Source organism: Corythoichthys intestinalis, chromosome 8 (genome assembly GCF_030265065.1).
Source record: "Corythoichthys intestinalis isolate RoL2023-P3 chromosome 8, ASM3026506v1, whole genome shotgun sequence".
Lineage (NCBI taxonomy): Eukaryota > Metazoa > Chordata > Actinopteri > Syngnathiformes > Syngnathidae > Corythoichthys > Corythoichthys intestinalis.
The window spans coordinates 24,822,728-24,838,512 of record NC_080402.1 but is presented as its reverse complement, the minus strand read 5'-3'; the positions used below and the strand labels follow the sequence as shown (position 1 = coordinate 24,838,512).

The 15,785-nt window shown below is 38.1% G+C and overlaps 1 protein-coding gene across 6 annotated transcripts in view; it reads left to right on the top strand.

Moving 5' to 3' along the window:
- tbc1d1 (TBC1 (tre-2/USP6, BUB2, cdc16) domain family, member 1) overlaps nt 1–15,785 on the top strand; it is a 105,949-nt gene that overhangs the window by 73,231 nt on the left and 16,933 nt on the right. For all 6 annotated transcript variants that reach the window (XM_057842834.1, XM_057842833.1, XM_057842831.1 and 3 more), the window contains 4 exons: nt 7,495–7,656; nt 8,219–8,377; nt 14,395–14,495; nt 14,589–14,732. In XM_057842834.1, coding sequence (XP_057698817.1) covers nt 7,495–7,656; nt 8,219–8,377; nt 14,395–14,495; nt 14,589–14,732 — 566 coding nt within the window. The remainder of the gene's footprint in view (nt 1–7,494; nt 7,657–8,218; nt 8,378–14,394; nt 14,496–14,588; nt 14,733–15,785) is intronic.

Genomic DNA, 15,785 nt, shown 5'->3' with positions numbered 1-15,785 from the left:
TTGGATCTCCTTCCTTGCGCTCGATCTATCGCTTATATCGCTGTTTGAATCATTGTTTAAAGGGCTTTGTATGGCGGCCGTATGGAGCGCTGCCATCGCTGTTCTCGGTGTGACGTATCACTTCCGGGTCCGTCCCCTTTCAGGCTCAAACTTCGGAAACGCGATTATTTTGTCAAATATACGACATATAAATTATTTGTTCATGCTTTATTTGTTGGACAATGTTTAATTACTTTAATTGTGACCCTATTCGGCATGTTATGAAATAACTTCACATTTGGTCACCATCAAAAAATGTCTATACGCATCTCATTTTACTCACAATTTTACTTAACCCTTTAATACCGAATGTGTCAGCTGTGACACTTTTACGCATATCATCTTTGAAGCCTCGTCACGCTGTAAATACGTCACCCACGTGCCACTGGTTGGTCTCATTTTAATGTGCGGAGGTGGAGGTCCACACCCGTTTTTACTTGAAGTCAATCAACCAAGTAAAACGGGAGATAATGTCATTTGACTTTTATAGTTTTATTGCCCTCATAAATAAACATCAAAACTCGGCATGGACCATGTGTTTATGTCCAGAGTTCCATCATTTCTTGTCCGTTTTCCAAACCGAAAGCACCACGAAAAACTACATATCCCAGGAGCCATTGTGAGGTCACGAAGGACTGATGTAATGTGAACATTTTTAATAAATTACCGAGCGAGGCGCCAACCGTGGAGAGGGAGGCGAGGTAGTGAGCGACGGCCGGTTGGTTTTAGCGAGCGACTTTGAAATGAGCAAAATGAATCAAAAACTACATTTAGCGCAAGCTAATGCATTATTTCATCAACTCGACGAAGAGGATGTGCCAGATTTGTCGTTGTTTTCTTCCGATGAGTCGGCGAGTTAAAAGAGTGACAGGCTGACAGCAGTACGCAAAAGGCGGAAGAGTGGGCTGTGTGACATAGCTCTGTGTCCTGTTCAAGGAGAAACTGAGTGGTATGCCTGAAAAAACTGAACTGAATGTTTATGACACTAGTTTTGAAAATACTTTTTTTCAATGTTATATTTATTTTTTTCCCCACTATCAATCTTTTTCAATTTGTATATAGCTGTGTGTGTTTGAGAAGCTTAATTGTATATATACATAGTTTTGTTAATGCCATACCAACCTCACAAAGAGATATCCTCCAAACCCTTTTTGTCTTAGCTGATATACTATACAGTATATTCACTATTTTGCACTGTTGGTCTACTACTGTGTGTATATATATATATATATATATAACCTTTTGACCATAGTATGAAGAAAGAACAAAAACCCCAAAGACCATACCTGCTGTTTCTCTTGAATTATCAAATATGGCTGTCAAATGGAACGCGTTAACGGGCAATAATTTAAAAAATTAATCACGTTAAAATATTTAACGCATTTAACGCGTGCGCGGAATGACCCACGCATGCATTGCCTCAAACAGATTACAATGACACACTTGAGAGCTAAGAGGCAGAGAAAGGTGTTTTGTTTTGTGCTTTTTCTTAATAAAGGTATACCACACGCGACGTGATGGCACTTTCTTTATTAGCACATTCAGCTTCAACATTAACACAGCTTACGGCGCTCGGCAGGCCGTAACTCTCACTCCTGCATCATGTGAGTAAACCACATGTTGGCGCCGCGTGCACTTCAAGGTGCCTCGGATAATTCTATATCAGAATATTACAAAAGGCGAGTGGACACAGGCGTTCATTGGACCGCGCCGTTTATTGGCATACGTTTCGGCAACTCCTTCACAACAAACATTATCATTTAATAAAAGCATAATATATCTAAAAAAAAAATAATATTCCCAAAAAGAAAAGCGCTTCAATCTGTATTACTGAGGCCCTATTCTCACATAGTTAAACAACAGTGCAAAGAGAACTGGCATTCCCAATCAAAATGGCTATGCAACATACACATAAAACTTACTCAAGACTTTGGTCGAACTCTATTCAAACATTTCGTTTAGTTCAACAAATACATTGGATGGCAATATTCACAATATACAAACTATCAGAGGTCAAGTACGTTGTGAAGCCAGCACTCGGATGACGTGAATTACAATGGATGTACCAGTAAACAGGAAACTACGGCGTCAGTCGAGGGACAAAACACACTGTTTGGCTTGATTTCTAATTTAATTTAAAACTGTCCATTGACACCTTGTGGTGTGTTTAGTGAATCTAGTTTAGTTTTTGATAGAAATTTTTACAAATTTTATTAAAACGAAAACATTAAGAGGGGTTTTAATATAAAATTAGTATAACTTTTACTAACATTTATCTTTTAAGAACTACAAGTCTTTCTTGTGGATCCCTTTAAGAGAAAGAATGTTAATACTGTTAATGCCATCTTGTGGATTTATTGTTGTAATAAACAAATACAGTACTTATGTACAGTATGTTGAATGTATATATCCGTCTTATGTCTTTAAAGTCCAACAATAATTTACGGAAAAATATGGCATATTTTAGAGGTGGTTTGAATTGCGATTAATTACGATTAATTAATTTTTAAGCTGTGATTAACTCAATTAAAAATTTTAATCGTTCGACAGCCCTAATATATATATGTATATATATATATATATATATATATATATATATATTTTTTTTTATATATATATATATATACTGTACATCTTTCCTGTTGAATGTTTATCTTAACAAGTCGAATGAATATTATCAAGCTTCAAAACGTTTGAGCGTGTTTGGTTGTCAGTGGGACACTAATATTGCAAATTTTGACTTTTTGGGTCCTAAATGTTGATTATTATTGGTCAGTGAAGAAAACAACAGTTTTGACATAAATGTTATGGTGTTCTGAAAATGGGACCCAACCAGGCCATTGTGAACATTTTTTTCTTTGAAATATAAAGACAACATTAAAGGAATGCAAATTCGGAAAAAATAGGATCAGGTGCTCAAGGGTTAATCTATGTGAATTATTGTTTTCATCGCGGCACTGATTGATAAAAACGTTTCACGTTCTTATACAGCTTGATAACAAGTAACTATATAATGTATACACATGTAAAAAAATAACATGCATGTCAAGCTGGTTAAGCAGAACAACCTGACATTGCAATCGACGGCTAAACTCGTCAAACATTACACATACGCGATTATCTGTAGATATACCCAAATGCAAGATGTATTGAAGATTCAGTATAAAAGCGGTCTAAACTGGTTTATAACCGACTGAAGTCCAACAAGATAACAGGAATGGGAATAAAAACTGGAAATCTGTCTGCCAAAATAAAACAAATAACCAGTGTAGTAGGCTTTAACAGAAGCCACATTTCTCCTACGTATGTTATCCACATATGCAGATTTTCTCTCACTAGCGTCACAAAAACACACCTCAATTATTTTCCTAATCCTAACTCATGGTAGCTATGTTTTTCCTCCAATCTTGTTCTTGTCTATACGTTTTCCATCTTTCAGGAAAAGGTGACCCAAAATGCCAAAGAAAACTAAACAAAATAGTGTGTGATGAATCCTCACATCTTTTGCATGACACAGTCATTCATTAGAACAAGTAAAGCACCATATTTTATGAGCTGTAGGACTTTAGCACAGTAAGTCGACATCAGTCGAACAGTGTCTTACACACTTAACATTATCACAACTGGAGTGTTATTACAATGACATCACATCACTTCATGCCAATTCTTTCTGTGGAGCAATCTCCTCTAATCACTTAGATTGCTTCATAACACCTAATAAATACTGCTATTTCGTGGGTGGGGGTAATGAAAGTATTTTGGCTCAGGCCGTGGCCTCATTCACTCTTCGTGCTGTAGTAATGATATCATTCTCAGCACATCTGCAAAGTTGCAGCTGGTCACTTAGTGAAGACTATGGAGAAAAGAAGAGTTCGAAAGCAGTTGACAAGACAAGACAAATTGACTTTGAACAAGTGAAGCAAGTTTAGTTTCAACAAGATAACAACAGAAGAATGGGGCTGTGCGTTAAGAGACTGGAGAGGCAAGCGAGCGGAAGGGTGTCGTCAAAAACAGGAACAGATTAGGGTCTCTGGGTGTGCCCTCACCTTCTTTGATCATGCCTGCTAACGGAATTTTACAAGTTGTCCATATTTTTTGTTTTTGTGTGATAGTGTAGAGTTAGTGCAGTGCTTCTCAATTATTTTCTGTCACGCCCCCCCAAGGAAGACGTAAATGTTTCGCGCCCCCCCCAAACTCTCTGCCGCCACTGTAAATGGTATCATTTGTCTATAAAATTACTATTATAAATACGCATCTGCCTAACATTGTGTCCTTTTTTTCCTAATAAAGAAAAAAAGTAACATAGATCAACTTATAATAAAGTATAACTTTATTAACATTGTTTTGTTTGTAACAGAGAATATTTGACGTGCATCAATTTGCCTGAATTAAAAAAAAAAAAAAGTCACATCCAAACTAAAAAATACACTCAAGGTACATTTTTGACCATTTGATACAGAAAAATAACATGTAATAAAATCAGTAAATAATACCAAATTAAAATTGATTAGAAACATTCACTCATGAGGACAATGTGCCAAAAAATTTGACCGAAAAAACAAATCTGAATAAAAGGGGGAAAAAAGTGTCCTTGGACAGGACAGTTTTTATTTTTGCTGCTCACAGTATTTACCTCCTTTGCAATGGTGTGGAGTTATTTTGCAATTAGCATGCTAACAATGCTCACTGGCTTACTGATATAACACTGACAAAGCAGGACGATTGTTGGCAATATTCGGCACGTTTTCACTGAAAAAATCAAGCGGCTTAACAATGAGATTGGGGTCTAATGTCTTTAAGTGGCGTCTTAATTGTTTTGGCTTCTTGCTGTCTGCTATAATTATTTTTAGACACAGTAAACAGTGGTCTTTCATCATCACCCACTGTATTAAAAGTAGGGCTGCAGCTATCGAATATTTTAGTAATCGAGTAATCGACTGAAAATTCTATCGATTAATCGAGTAATCGGATAAAACAAATATATTTTTAGGTGAAGAGCAATTATAAATATACATGAGAAAACAAGACATTTCATCTACTCTTGAACCATTTTCAGTCAATCAGTGTCTTTATTTTCGATGTATATTGTTGAAAACCGCCAACAATTGCATCTCAGATGTAACTAGAATTTTAAAAAAAGACAAATTCACTGCTTTCACTCAAAAAACCTTTAGATCTTATTAAAAAAAATATATATATTTATACCTAAAAATGCCATTACGCTTGATAACACACATCACTTAAAAGTTGGGATTTTTTCCCACCTGTTTCAATTGAATTTCTATTTGTGTCAAGCCATTTTTAAGTTCTAGTTAAGTTTTACGCTACTCTAAACTGTAAGTCCTGATAGGATTTTGTGTTTTTGCAGTGTTCAAGATAAATGTATGATACAGGCTGTATTGGAGCACATTAGGGACCAGTGCTACTTGGTGTTTTATCCAGCAATGACTACTAAGCTAAAATTGATAGTTAGCATGATTGAGTTTTTATTTTACACCCGTATCACTCCACAAAGCTATGTTATGTTAAAGCCTGTATGTAAGACACGTTAGCCACGCATCGAAAATGGTCATAATTAATAGAAACCTAGCCCTCCGCAGGGCTAACGTTACGTGAGCTAGTGACTCAGACAGTAACGTTAATCTTATTTATTAGCGCTTAGCGCTCTTTATTAGCGCTTAGCGCTCTACTGCTTTAAGATGGCCGCTGTTTATTAACGCTGCCCAGACGCGGCCGAGTCTATCACAATGCATCTAGTTCAACATACATGTGATCTCTATGAGACTCCTCAGATGCTACCTGCTACCAACTTAACATCATGCGGGCTAGTTTTTAGCAACGTCAGCGTAGTTTGGAGCGGCTGTCGGCTGCGGAAATGTTTTTTATATTTTTTTATTGCTTCTTCCTCTACGCACGTGACGTCAGCGCGTTGTCCCGCATTAAAAATAGTCCGAGCAAAACGTGATGCTTAGAGCTGTCAAAATAAACGATTACTCGAGGTGAATAAAATTACTCGGATCAGTTTTTAAACTCGAGTTACTCGAGTTGCTCGAGTATTCGTTTCAGCTCTAATTAAAAGTCAAAGCTAAAAGGCAAACGGCACGAAAAAAGCGCATTCACGGCGGCCGAGGTAGAACCGTAGGTGAGGGCAGTCGTCGTGACTATCCCAAGCCGAAAATGGCACTTCTCGGGCGGCGACGTGAGAACCGGACAAGGCAGTGGGTCGCTGCGTGAGTGAGTCCGGTCGGAAAACGGCTTTCGAAAACGGCGGTGGCACACTGCTCTTCATATCTGTTGTCTGTGTGTGCTGAGTGCTCTTCCTTAGTTCAAAAATACTGCGCGCACTCTGAAAATGAGAGCGCCACTGCCACCTACTGAGTGGATGTGCAAGTACACTTTATTCCAGTACGGCCAAAAAAAAAAAAAAAAAAAAAAAAACATATTCCCCGAGGTCACATGCGCGCCCCCCCCCCCTGGCATTGCTCTGCGCCCCCCCAGGGGGGCGCGCCCCACTATTTGAGAAGTACTGAGTTAGTGGCTGCAAAGATGACTTTGCTGGAAATTTTTAAACACCTTGATGAATAAACTGTAACCTGTTGATTAGCGATTAATTATCTACATTAATGCTTGTGGTTTATGGCGAATTTCTTCTCAGAATGCAGAATGTAGTAAGAGTTGTATTCCTGTATTCCTTCCTTTATAAAATAATGCCATTGTAAAAAGGGTCAATGATTGTAGGAAAAACCTTCGTTTTGAGTGGTGATTGTGTATAAACGGATGCATTTGATAAAGGCTAAAATACTTTTTTGTTGTTGTTTTTTTTAAACAAATTTTTCATGTAATATAGGACTCAAGAAGCTATAAACTGTGTAATATTGTGCAATGAGTATACTAGTACACTTAAACTTCAGATGGAGGGACACCTGTGCCGTGCTGTCTAAACAGGATCGTGCCACATCTGTAATGTGTAACAATTTTTTTCAGCAAAGAAGAAACACTAGAACAGATTCAGGCAGATTTGTAAACATTAAGCGATATGTACTTATAAAGTAGGTCTTTTGTGTACATGAAAAAGCTGTAGTTCTTTATAAAATTGCAACAAATTCAAAGTTTTATTTGACATTCATCACTTTTTTAGTGTGGGTTGTCTACAGCGTTAGATTTATGCCACAATTCCATGTGCACAATGATAAATACCATGTAAGTAATTGTAAATAATAAACACTAAAACATGTTTAAAACTCATGAGTATGTGTTCTGTGTGTGCAAGAGTGTATTTTGTTTCTGCAATTGTTTTTTTTGTTTTGTTTTGGGTTTTTTTGTATTAATTGCTCTATATCTTTTTGTGTAAAATGTCAATTCTCTCTGCTAGTTTCGCCATTCTTGTTTGTACGAAACCGAGCTGTATATTTGCACAGCGTCATAACATCACACCCATGTGTTTGTTGTTTGCAGCTTCGGAAAGCGATTTGCAGAACAAGCGTCTCAAGCTGGACTACGAAGAAATCACTCCGTGTCTGAAAGATGTCACGTTAGTCTGGGAGAAGATGCTGGGAACTCCTGGAAGGGCAAAGGTCAAATTTGACAGCGAAACCGTACATGCGTCTGTTGCACAAGGTGTGTTTGCCTTTAAGTATCAGCACTGGCTTTGCTGCTATTTGCAAATATTGGCCAAAGCTTAATGTATAATGCTCCTGACTTGAACTGTGTAAAACAGCCAGCTTCCTTATCAGCTTTGGCCCTTTCCCCCAGCTCTGCAAAGGAATCTAAGTTGATCCCATTAATATTTTCCTTTGAACTACTTGAAGTTGTTTTTTTCCCTTTCCCTTGTTTTGTCCGAGAAAAAGCGTATCTTTTGTCCGCTGCGACTATTTGTAATAGTTAACTGGATCCTACTGTGGTTCGTCTACACAATACAATAACTTCAAGCCTAGAGTTAATATGGTGTAAGCTTATTCTTACTACTTCTCTGCAAAATTTTTTTTTTTTTCTTTTTGTATATATTCCGATCGGGAAAACATAACATCCCTTATATGTATGATTTTTGTCTTAGAACTGCAATTCAAGCCAACTATCAACTACTTTTAGGAAGGAGAAGCTGTTGACATGGACTGCATTCAAGCATTTGCCAATCATATTTCCTCAACACCCTGTCCATCTTTTGTTTTGCTGCATACAGGGGTGCCGAGACAGCATCGAGGCGAGATCTGGAAGTTCCTTTCTGAACAGTACCTGCTGAAGCAGACGGTCCCGTCTCGGCCACCGACCAATGACAAACCATACAAAGAGCTGCTCAAACAGCTCACCACCCAACAGCACGCCATCCTCATAGATCTGGGTAAGTGCACACTGTACAGTGGAATCTTGGAAGTCTTTACAAAGACCAAATTGTATGAAGGTTCCCTTTTAATCTCTTCTAGACAGCATAAAATATTAACATAAGTACATTTTACTAACAAAAACTTGAATTGTGCATTGCTAAAGCAGTGTAAAATATGCATACACGACCAGTGCAGTTGATAAATTAACATTTAAATAGAACTTAAAGCTTCTTTTAAGATTCAGTTCATTATATCATGGTTTTTACCTTCTCTATCTAACGCAGTGTTTTTTTAAATTGGTGTGCCGTGAGAGATAGTCAGATGTGCCGCAAAAAATTATCCAAAATTCCTTATTTTTTAAAATTTATAACATAATTAGAGTGGAACTGACAGTACTCAATTTGGACATGACGATATTTTGAAGGACACTCAGCCTTGTTGACAGCTTGTGGAGGTCGTCGGGTGGAGTTGCAGTAGGAAGGAAGAAGTAGGTGAAGGCTAGCGAGTAATTGCTCGTGTCGCGTTCAAGAACTGCTCGGATTTCTATCAGCTACCTTGGTGTCCACGTCAATGTGTTGGAATAAAACGCAGGGGATTTACGGTCGTCACATATCGATAAAATGGAGGAGATACTTTCGTGTATATAAACAATGGACGAGTCTAATCATATGATGTACTGGGGGCCACATTGTCGGAGATGGCAAGTTGGCTGATGGCTATAATTCCGAGCAGTTCTTGAATGCAAGACGAGCAATTACCTCGCTCGCTCCATGTGACCGAGAATAACGCAGTTAGTCACGTAGCATATTTAAACCACCCTTATTTGATATTTCTTAAAAGTATTTTCTTAAGGCATCTTTAGTATGTTCTGTCTGTATGCATCCAAACAAAGCAAGCTGAAAGTGCACGGTAGTACTTTGAGTTTCAAATTCCCCTCTTGTCGAATGTTTCGCTGGTGTAGCACATTTTAGCATAACTGTTTTTTTTTTTTTTTTGTACTCTCATCTCATCCCAGCTTTCCTGTTCATTTTGCTTTTGCTGCTCATTTTGTGAAATATCGACAGTGCTATCATGCTCATTGATGTTCCTCTATTGGTTCAAATTGAAAGGGTTGAACAGATGACATGTGTAGAGTCATACTTTGGAAGCCATGTGACGTCAACAATGATGGCAACCTACTAGTTAAACTAATTTTACAAATTGTATAAAAACATCAAGAGGGGTTTCAATATCAAATTATTTTTAATTCATAATAACGTCTATCTTTTAACAAGGGCGTAGGTTTGCATAGGGATGGTTGGGACAAAACACTACCAACTTTTCAGGATGCTCAAATTGTCCCCACCAAATTTTAAGCAACCTTATTTGCGTTATGTAATGACTTCAGTTATATAGGTCATTTATATTGTCTTCCCATATGTTTAATTGTTGTAATTGACCCCACCCTTATTAAGTGAATTATTTTTCATCATGTTTAGGTTTACATGTACATCTTTTCACTTGCTGAATGTGCCGGTCCGTTTTTTCTCCAAAACGCAGCCATTGTTAGAAATGTAAAAAGACATCATTGCTTTGGAAGTGGGGAACACACCATTAATTTTGCTACTGTATGTCCAACCTGCATCAGTGTTAGCATAACATTAAACTGTGTGAACTTGCTAACCTGCAAAACTCAAGTAGGAAGTTGCTTCGAGAGAAGTGTCCTCTCTTTGTGTTTTCTACTGTTAACATTAAATAAACTGAGAGAAATGTAGTGAACTCTGCTGGAAACTATGGGACTAGAAAAACTTAAACAAGAAGCTGCTTAGAAAGAGACGGGTGCTGCATAACCTCATATCTAGCTCACACAACACAACATACAACAATTATAATTAATTATGTATATTCCAAAAAATATATATATATATATAGTTTTTTTTGGGGGGGGGGGGGGGGGGGGATGCCGCGAGCTACCCACACTAGCTTTGCGATTGACTGGTCGATCGTGATCGACGTCATGAGCACCCCTGTTTTAGTATATCAATTAATTAGGTTCATATTCGTGAGAAATGTAGCCCTGACCCCAGTTCACTCAATCTGTTTGGTCTTATTATTATCCCATCCCAAGCAAAAAGTGTACATAAATGTTATGCTGTAATATCGTCCCTACCAATGTTGAGACCAAACCTACACCCTTGTCTTTTAAGAACTACACGTCTTTCTATCCATGGATCTCTTTAAAAAGTTCGAAATCCAAACTGTGCCCTGGACAAGATACTGATCGAGATGAAGGCCTTAGTATGAGTCGCGGCAAAAAAAAAAAAAAAGCGAAGACAAATAGCTAAAAGGCAATGTAATACAGTGAAAGCTATGTTTCGTTCGGATTTACTTTTACCGGGAATGAGACGAAACCTACTCCATTATGTTTCACGTTCCATCATATCACGCTGAGTAAGTATAAATATTGAGAAATTATAATTAATTATGTTTGTGGTGTGCCGCAAGATATTTTCCCAATGTAAAAACGTGTCGTGACTCAAAAAAAGTTTAAAAACACTGATCTAACGTACTTGTACCTTTCAGTCATATTGTGCAAAATGTGGTCTAACAGATTTGACAAGGCACATTTCACAATGTGAGTTATTTTATAATAACTACACAAGATTTGCTTTGACAGGATGTGTGATGCCGATGTGTCCCCGAGTGTAGGCTTGTATCTTCGTCTTGCCGACGGTTAAAACCTTTTTACACAATTTACTAACTGCTTCGGCTCAATTTGTGGGATAATGATGCTCAACAATCAACAAAGGCAGATTTGTGTTCGGTCAATTCTGGGAAATGAATGGCGAAGGCTTTTTTTTTTCTTCTTGTAAACAACTGAAAAAAACAAGCCGAAACTGGGAAAGAATTTCAATTAAAAAGTCATCAAAAAGCAAATTATACAGACAGTTCTACTATGCCATATACCAAATATACAGTTATATTTGGATTTCAACATCAATTACTCCTGCGCAATTGATGAAATAAAAAACTAGACCGTAAGGCTGAAGTAATTTCTTTGACCTTAATTTTTGTGATTTACAGCTTCTAGATAGATCTACAACAACACTGTGTACCAGTATATGTATTGTATTTCTGCACAAGTCAGGAATATTTGTAAAGACTCAATTTTTATTTAATTGTATTACAGCAATTTTAATTAGGAGTCTCATGAAATCGTGCTTGTGCACCTTCTGTTTCCAGTGACTGTAAATACAGTGTATCACAAAAGTGAGTACACACCTTGCGTTTCTGCAGATAGTAGGTATATCTTTTCATGGGGCACTGAAAAAATGACACTTTGACACAATGAAAAGTACTCACTGCCAGGGGTGTCTGTGTTGAACTCATTTAATTGACACAGCGCCAAGAGCAATCTTAACACTGCAAGTGTTAAAACAACACCCAAATCAACACCAATCAACTCAAAAATAATTTCCACCAATAAATCAACTCAACAGGTTATGTCAACATCAGAGGGACAAAAGTAAAACTTTGTGCAATCACGTTACATATATAGTGTATCACAAAAGTGAGTACACCCCTCGCATTTCTGCAGATATTTAAGTATATGTGTTCATGGGACAACACTGACAAAATGACACTTTGACACAATGAAAAGTACTGTAGTGTGTGTGCAGCTTATATGATAAAGATAATTTATTTTCCCCTCAAAAAAACTCAAAATATAGCCATTAATATCTAAACCCCTGGCAACAAAAATGAGAAACTACGTACATCCCTAAATGTCCAAATTGAGTACTGCTTGTCATTTTCCCTCCAAAATGTCATGTGACTCGTTATTGCTGCAGAGATTGAAGCGGTACACAAAAAAGCCCGCACGTCTCATCAGACCATAGGACATGGTTCCAGTAATCCATGTGCTTTGTTGACATGTCTTCAGCAAACTGTTTGCGGGCTTTCTTGTGTACCGTCTTCAGAAGAGGCTTCCTCCTAGGGTGACAGCCATGCACACCAATTTGATGTAGAGTGCGGCGTATGGTCTGAGCACTAACTGACCCCCCCACCTCTTCAATCTCTGCAGCAATGCTGACAGCACTCCTGTAATGAGTCACATGAGATTTTGGAGGGAAATGACAAGCAGTACTCAATTTGGACATTTCGGGATGTGTGTAGTTTCTAAGGGGTGTATCACTTTTGTTGCCAAGGGTTTGGATATTAATGGCTATATTATGAGTTATTTTGAGGGGAAAATAAATTAACTCTATTATATAAACTGCACACACACTACAGTACTTTTCATTGTGTCAAAGTGTCATTTTGTCAATTGCCACGTTTACATTGGGCCAAATATTCCAATTACAATCGGAATATTTGTTCAAACCGAATAAATGTGTTCCATATAAACACCTCATTCGGAATGAACAGGCCCAAACCGAATGGAATTTCATTCCGATTCACAGGGGTGGAATATTCCTTTTCCCAAACCGATTAGAAGTAAAATTATATCATGTAAACAGGGAGGCGGAATGGTGTCTGGTTGCGTTCTTTCTGCACATGCTCCGTACTGACGTGGTGACGTCACTTTGTGACGTAAGTAACGTCACTTGCAACATGGCTTCCAAGCACAGCGCACCTAATTGGTGTCCGGCGGAAAGATTGTATTTAATTCAAACTTTAAAAGAATTGAATATAATTGCTCGCTTAGACGGGCGTAAAACGAGGAACAGTGAACTATTTAAAAAAGTTCACGAGAGGTTACACGAAGCCGGAATAGACCGGAGCGTTGACCAGATTAGAAACCGGTGGACAACCGGCTACTACAAGGCAAAACAGCAGAAGCGGATACGACCCCACAAACACAACAAGTGGGTTAAAGTTAAAACAGCAGCACTCCGACGATCGATCTCCATGTTTTGCAACGTGACGCTTTGTTTTGATTAATCTGCGCATGTCAGACGGCAGTTGTCAAACGTCCTTTCGGAATAAAGGCAGTCATGTAAACGCTGGATCGGAATAGATGAAGTGACATGTAAACAGCTGATCTGAAATTTCCATTCGGAATGATTTGAATCGGTATGAATAAAAGTCAGCATGTAAACGTGGCTATTGTTGTCCCATTAAATATACTGTATACTTAAATAACTGCAGAAATGCGCGGGGTGCACTCACTTTTGTGATACACTGTGCATATATTATTTGCTGACCTTTCATCTTTTATCTTACACATATTTAGTTAACTGTACCTCTGTGAATAGTTTCCAGCCCAAACCCACACACACGTTTCATAGCAAAAACCCCACCCAATATATTCCCAACACCTACACTTTCACACACAGCATACACACTGCACATGTTCTATTGTTTTTTTTATCTTTAGTACAAATTGCAACAGTTAACTGACATGACTCAGATGGATGTTATGATAATGTTACAAAACAGTCCTAAAGGGCGCAAAGTGGCAAGATGTCAACTTAAAACTGTAAGGTGCAGGCCTCTCGTACCTCAGGATCACAATAACTGAACACACTTATCCTTCAGGCAGGGGAGGGACTCGCGAAAAAAAAAAAAAACTTACGAAAAATCCCCACAGCACATTCCATACATACACGCTCACACGGTTGCCATTGTCTTTGTCAAAGGGTTGCCGTCACTCAATGTAAGTGGAGAAGTCTTCAGCCACAAACCGCACACACACACCTTACAATTATCAACACTTCCACAAGGGATGACTTTCAGCTGTTCTCACTGCTCATTATGTTGTCATTTTTTTGTCAAAAATACATGTCAAATGTTTCACAAAGCCACATTCATTCGCTTGTTTTTAGGAACTTGTTTATAAGTATGACACTGTGGAACCAGTTAGCACATGACAGATCCCCAAGTGCCTAGAATTCAGCAGTGGGGATGCATGGACGCATTCAAAAGGCTTTGGTGTCTAACAGTGTGTCAGATGTCCTTTAAGTTGTTTGTGTTTATCCTATTGATCTAAGGTAACAAAGGGTAACTATGTCTTGGAGCACAAGTGTTATATGACTTTTGTCTCCTCTGTCAGGTCGCACTTTTCCCACTCATCCGTATTTTCAAGCCCAGCTGGGGTCAGGACAATTGTCTCTGTATAATATCCTGAAGGCCTACTCACTGCTGGACCCGGAGGTACCCAATGGCTTCTGTACTCTTACAGAATCATCTACAACATTTTGTCATTAATCTGCAAAAAAAATCATTTTTATCTCACAATTGCTGTAGGTTGGGTACTGCCAGGGTTTGTCCTTCATTGCTGGAGTTTTGCTGTTACACATGGGGGAAGAAGAAGCCTTCAACATGCTTAAATTTCTCATGTATGATGTTGGCATCCGCAAACAGTACAGGCCTGATATGATTATCTTGCAGGTAAAATGCACCAGCAAGCTGTGATTTTTGAATGTTATAAACGTATAATTAAGGGATTATTGTAACCTTGTAGGTATTAGTAATGATTCAATTGCACAAAGATGTGACGGCAGGTCAGTCTTCAACTGATTAATCACACTTAAACTGTCATTGTGATGATGGTGCGTATATCGCTTTCTGAACAAAGGTGAACAATATTAAGCAAAGCTGCACCATATCTTAGATGAGTTCCTTAAATATCAGTCGTGCAAGTTTGATTGGCTCTTACAGCAACATTAGAAACAATTGCACAATGCAAGAAAGCTATATCCCATACATTTTTTTTTTCAATATAACTTGCCACTGTCAGTAGTATTAATAGAACAATCTTTGTATTGTTCGTTTTATAAGCAGTTCTAATAATTTGGTAACCATATTTAAAAACCTGTGAGAGGAAAATATTAAAAACTTACTCCTATTTCTTTTATGCCACTGAAAAGCTCAATTACTATATAAATTTTAAAAAAAGGTTAAACAATTTTCCCTCTACTTCAAAGCAACACTAACTTTTCAACCTTTATAAAATATTTTCATAACATTTGTGAGGATACATCGATTGACAACTAGTTGAATGACACCTCTTGAGGGGGTCTGTATCGCTTTCACCGGCACTAATTAACTTTGAAGAGGGTAGCAGGAACCCTGCCACACAAAAAAACTAAAAATGTGCTAACTACTTTACGGCATACATCACTTCTCCCCTTCCCCATTCGTTATCAAGACTGAAGTCGATGCTAACGCTTTTGCGCAAAAAATTCTGTCCAAGGAGACAAAACAAAAAGGGAGGCCACCAGGATACTCAGGTATAAAGTGTCTAACACCCCCCCCCCCACCACCACCACCACCACAAACCGAACTCCCTAACGCAGATGAGTTCTGGTGATGTGTCGGGGGGTTAGCCAGACTATCCCACATAGTTGCTAACCGTCATATGCTATTGTTTATCCACAACTGGATTCATTATCTTATTACTGTATTGGCCCGAATATAGGACGTTGTTTTTTGCATTGAAAT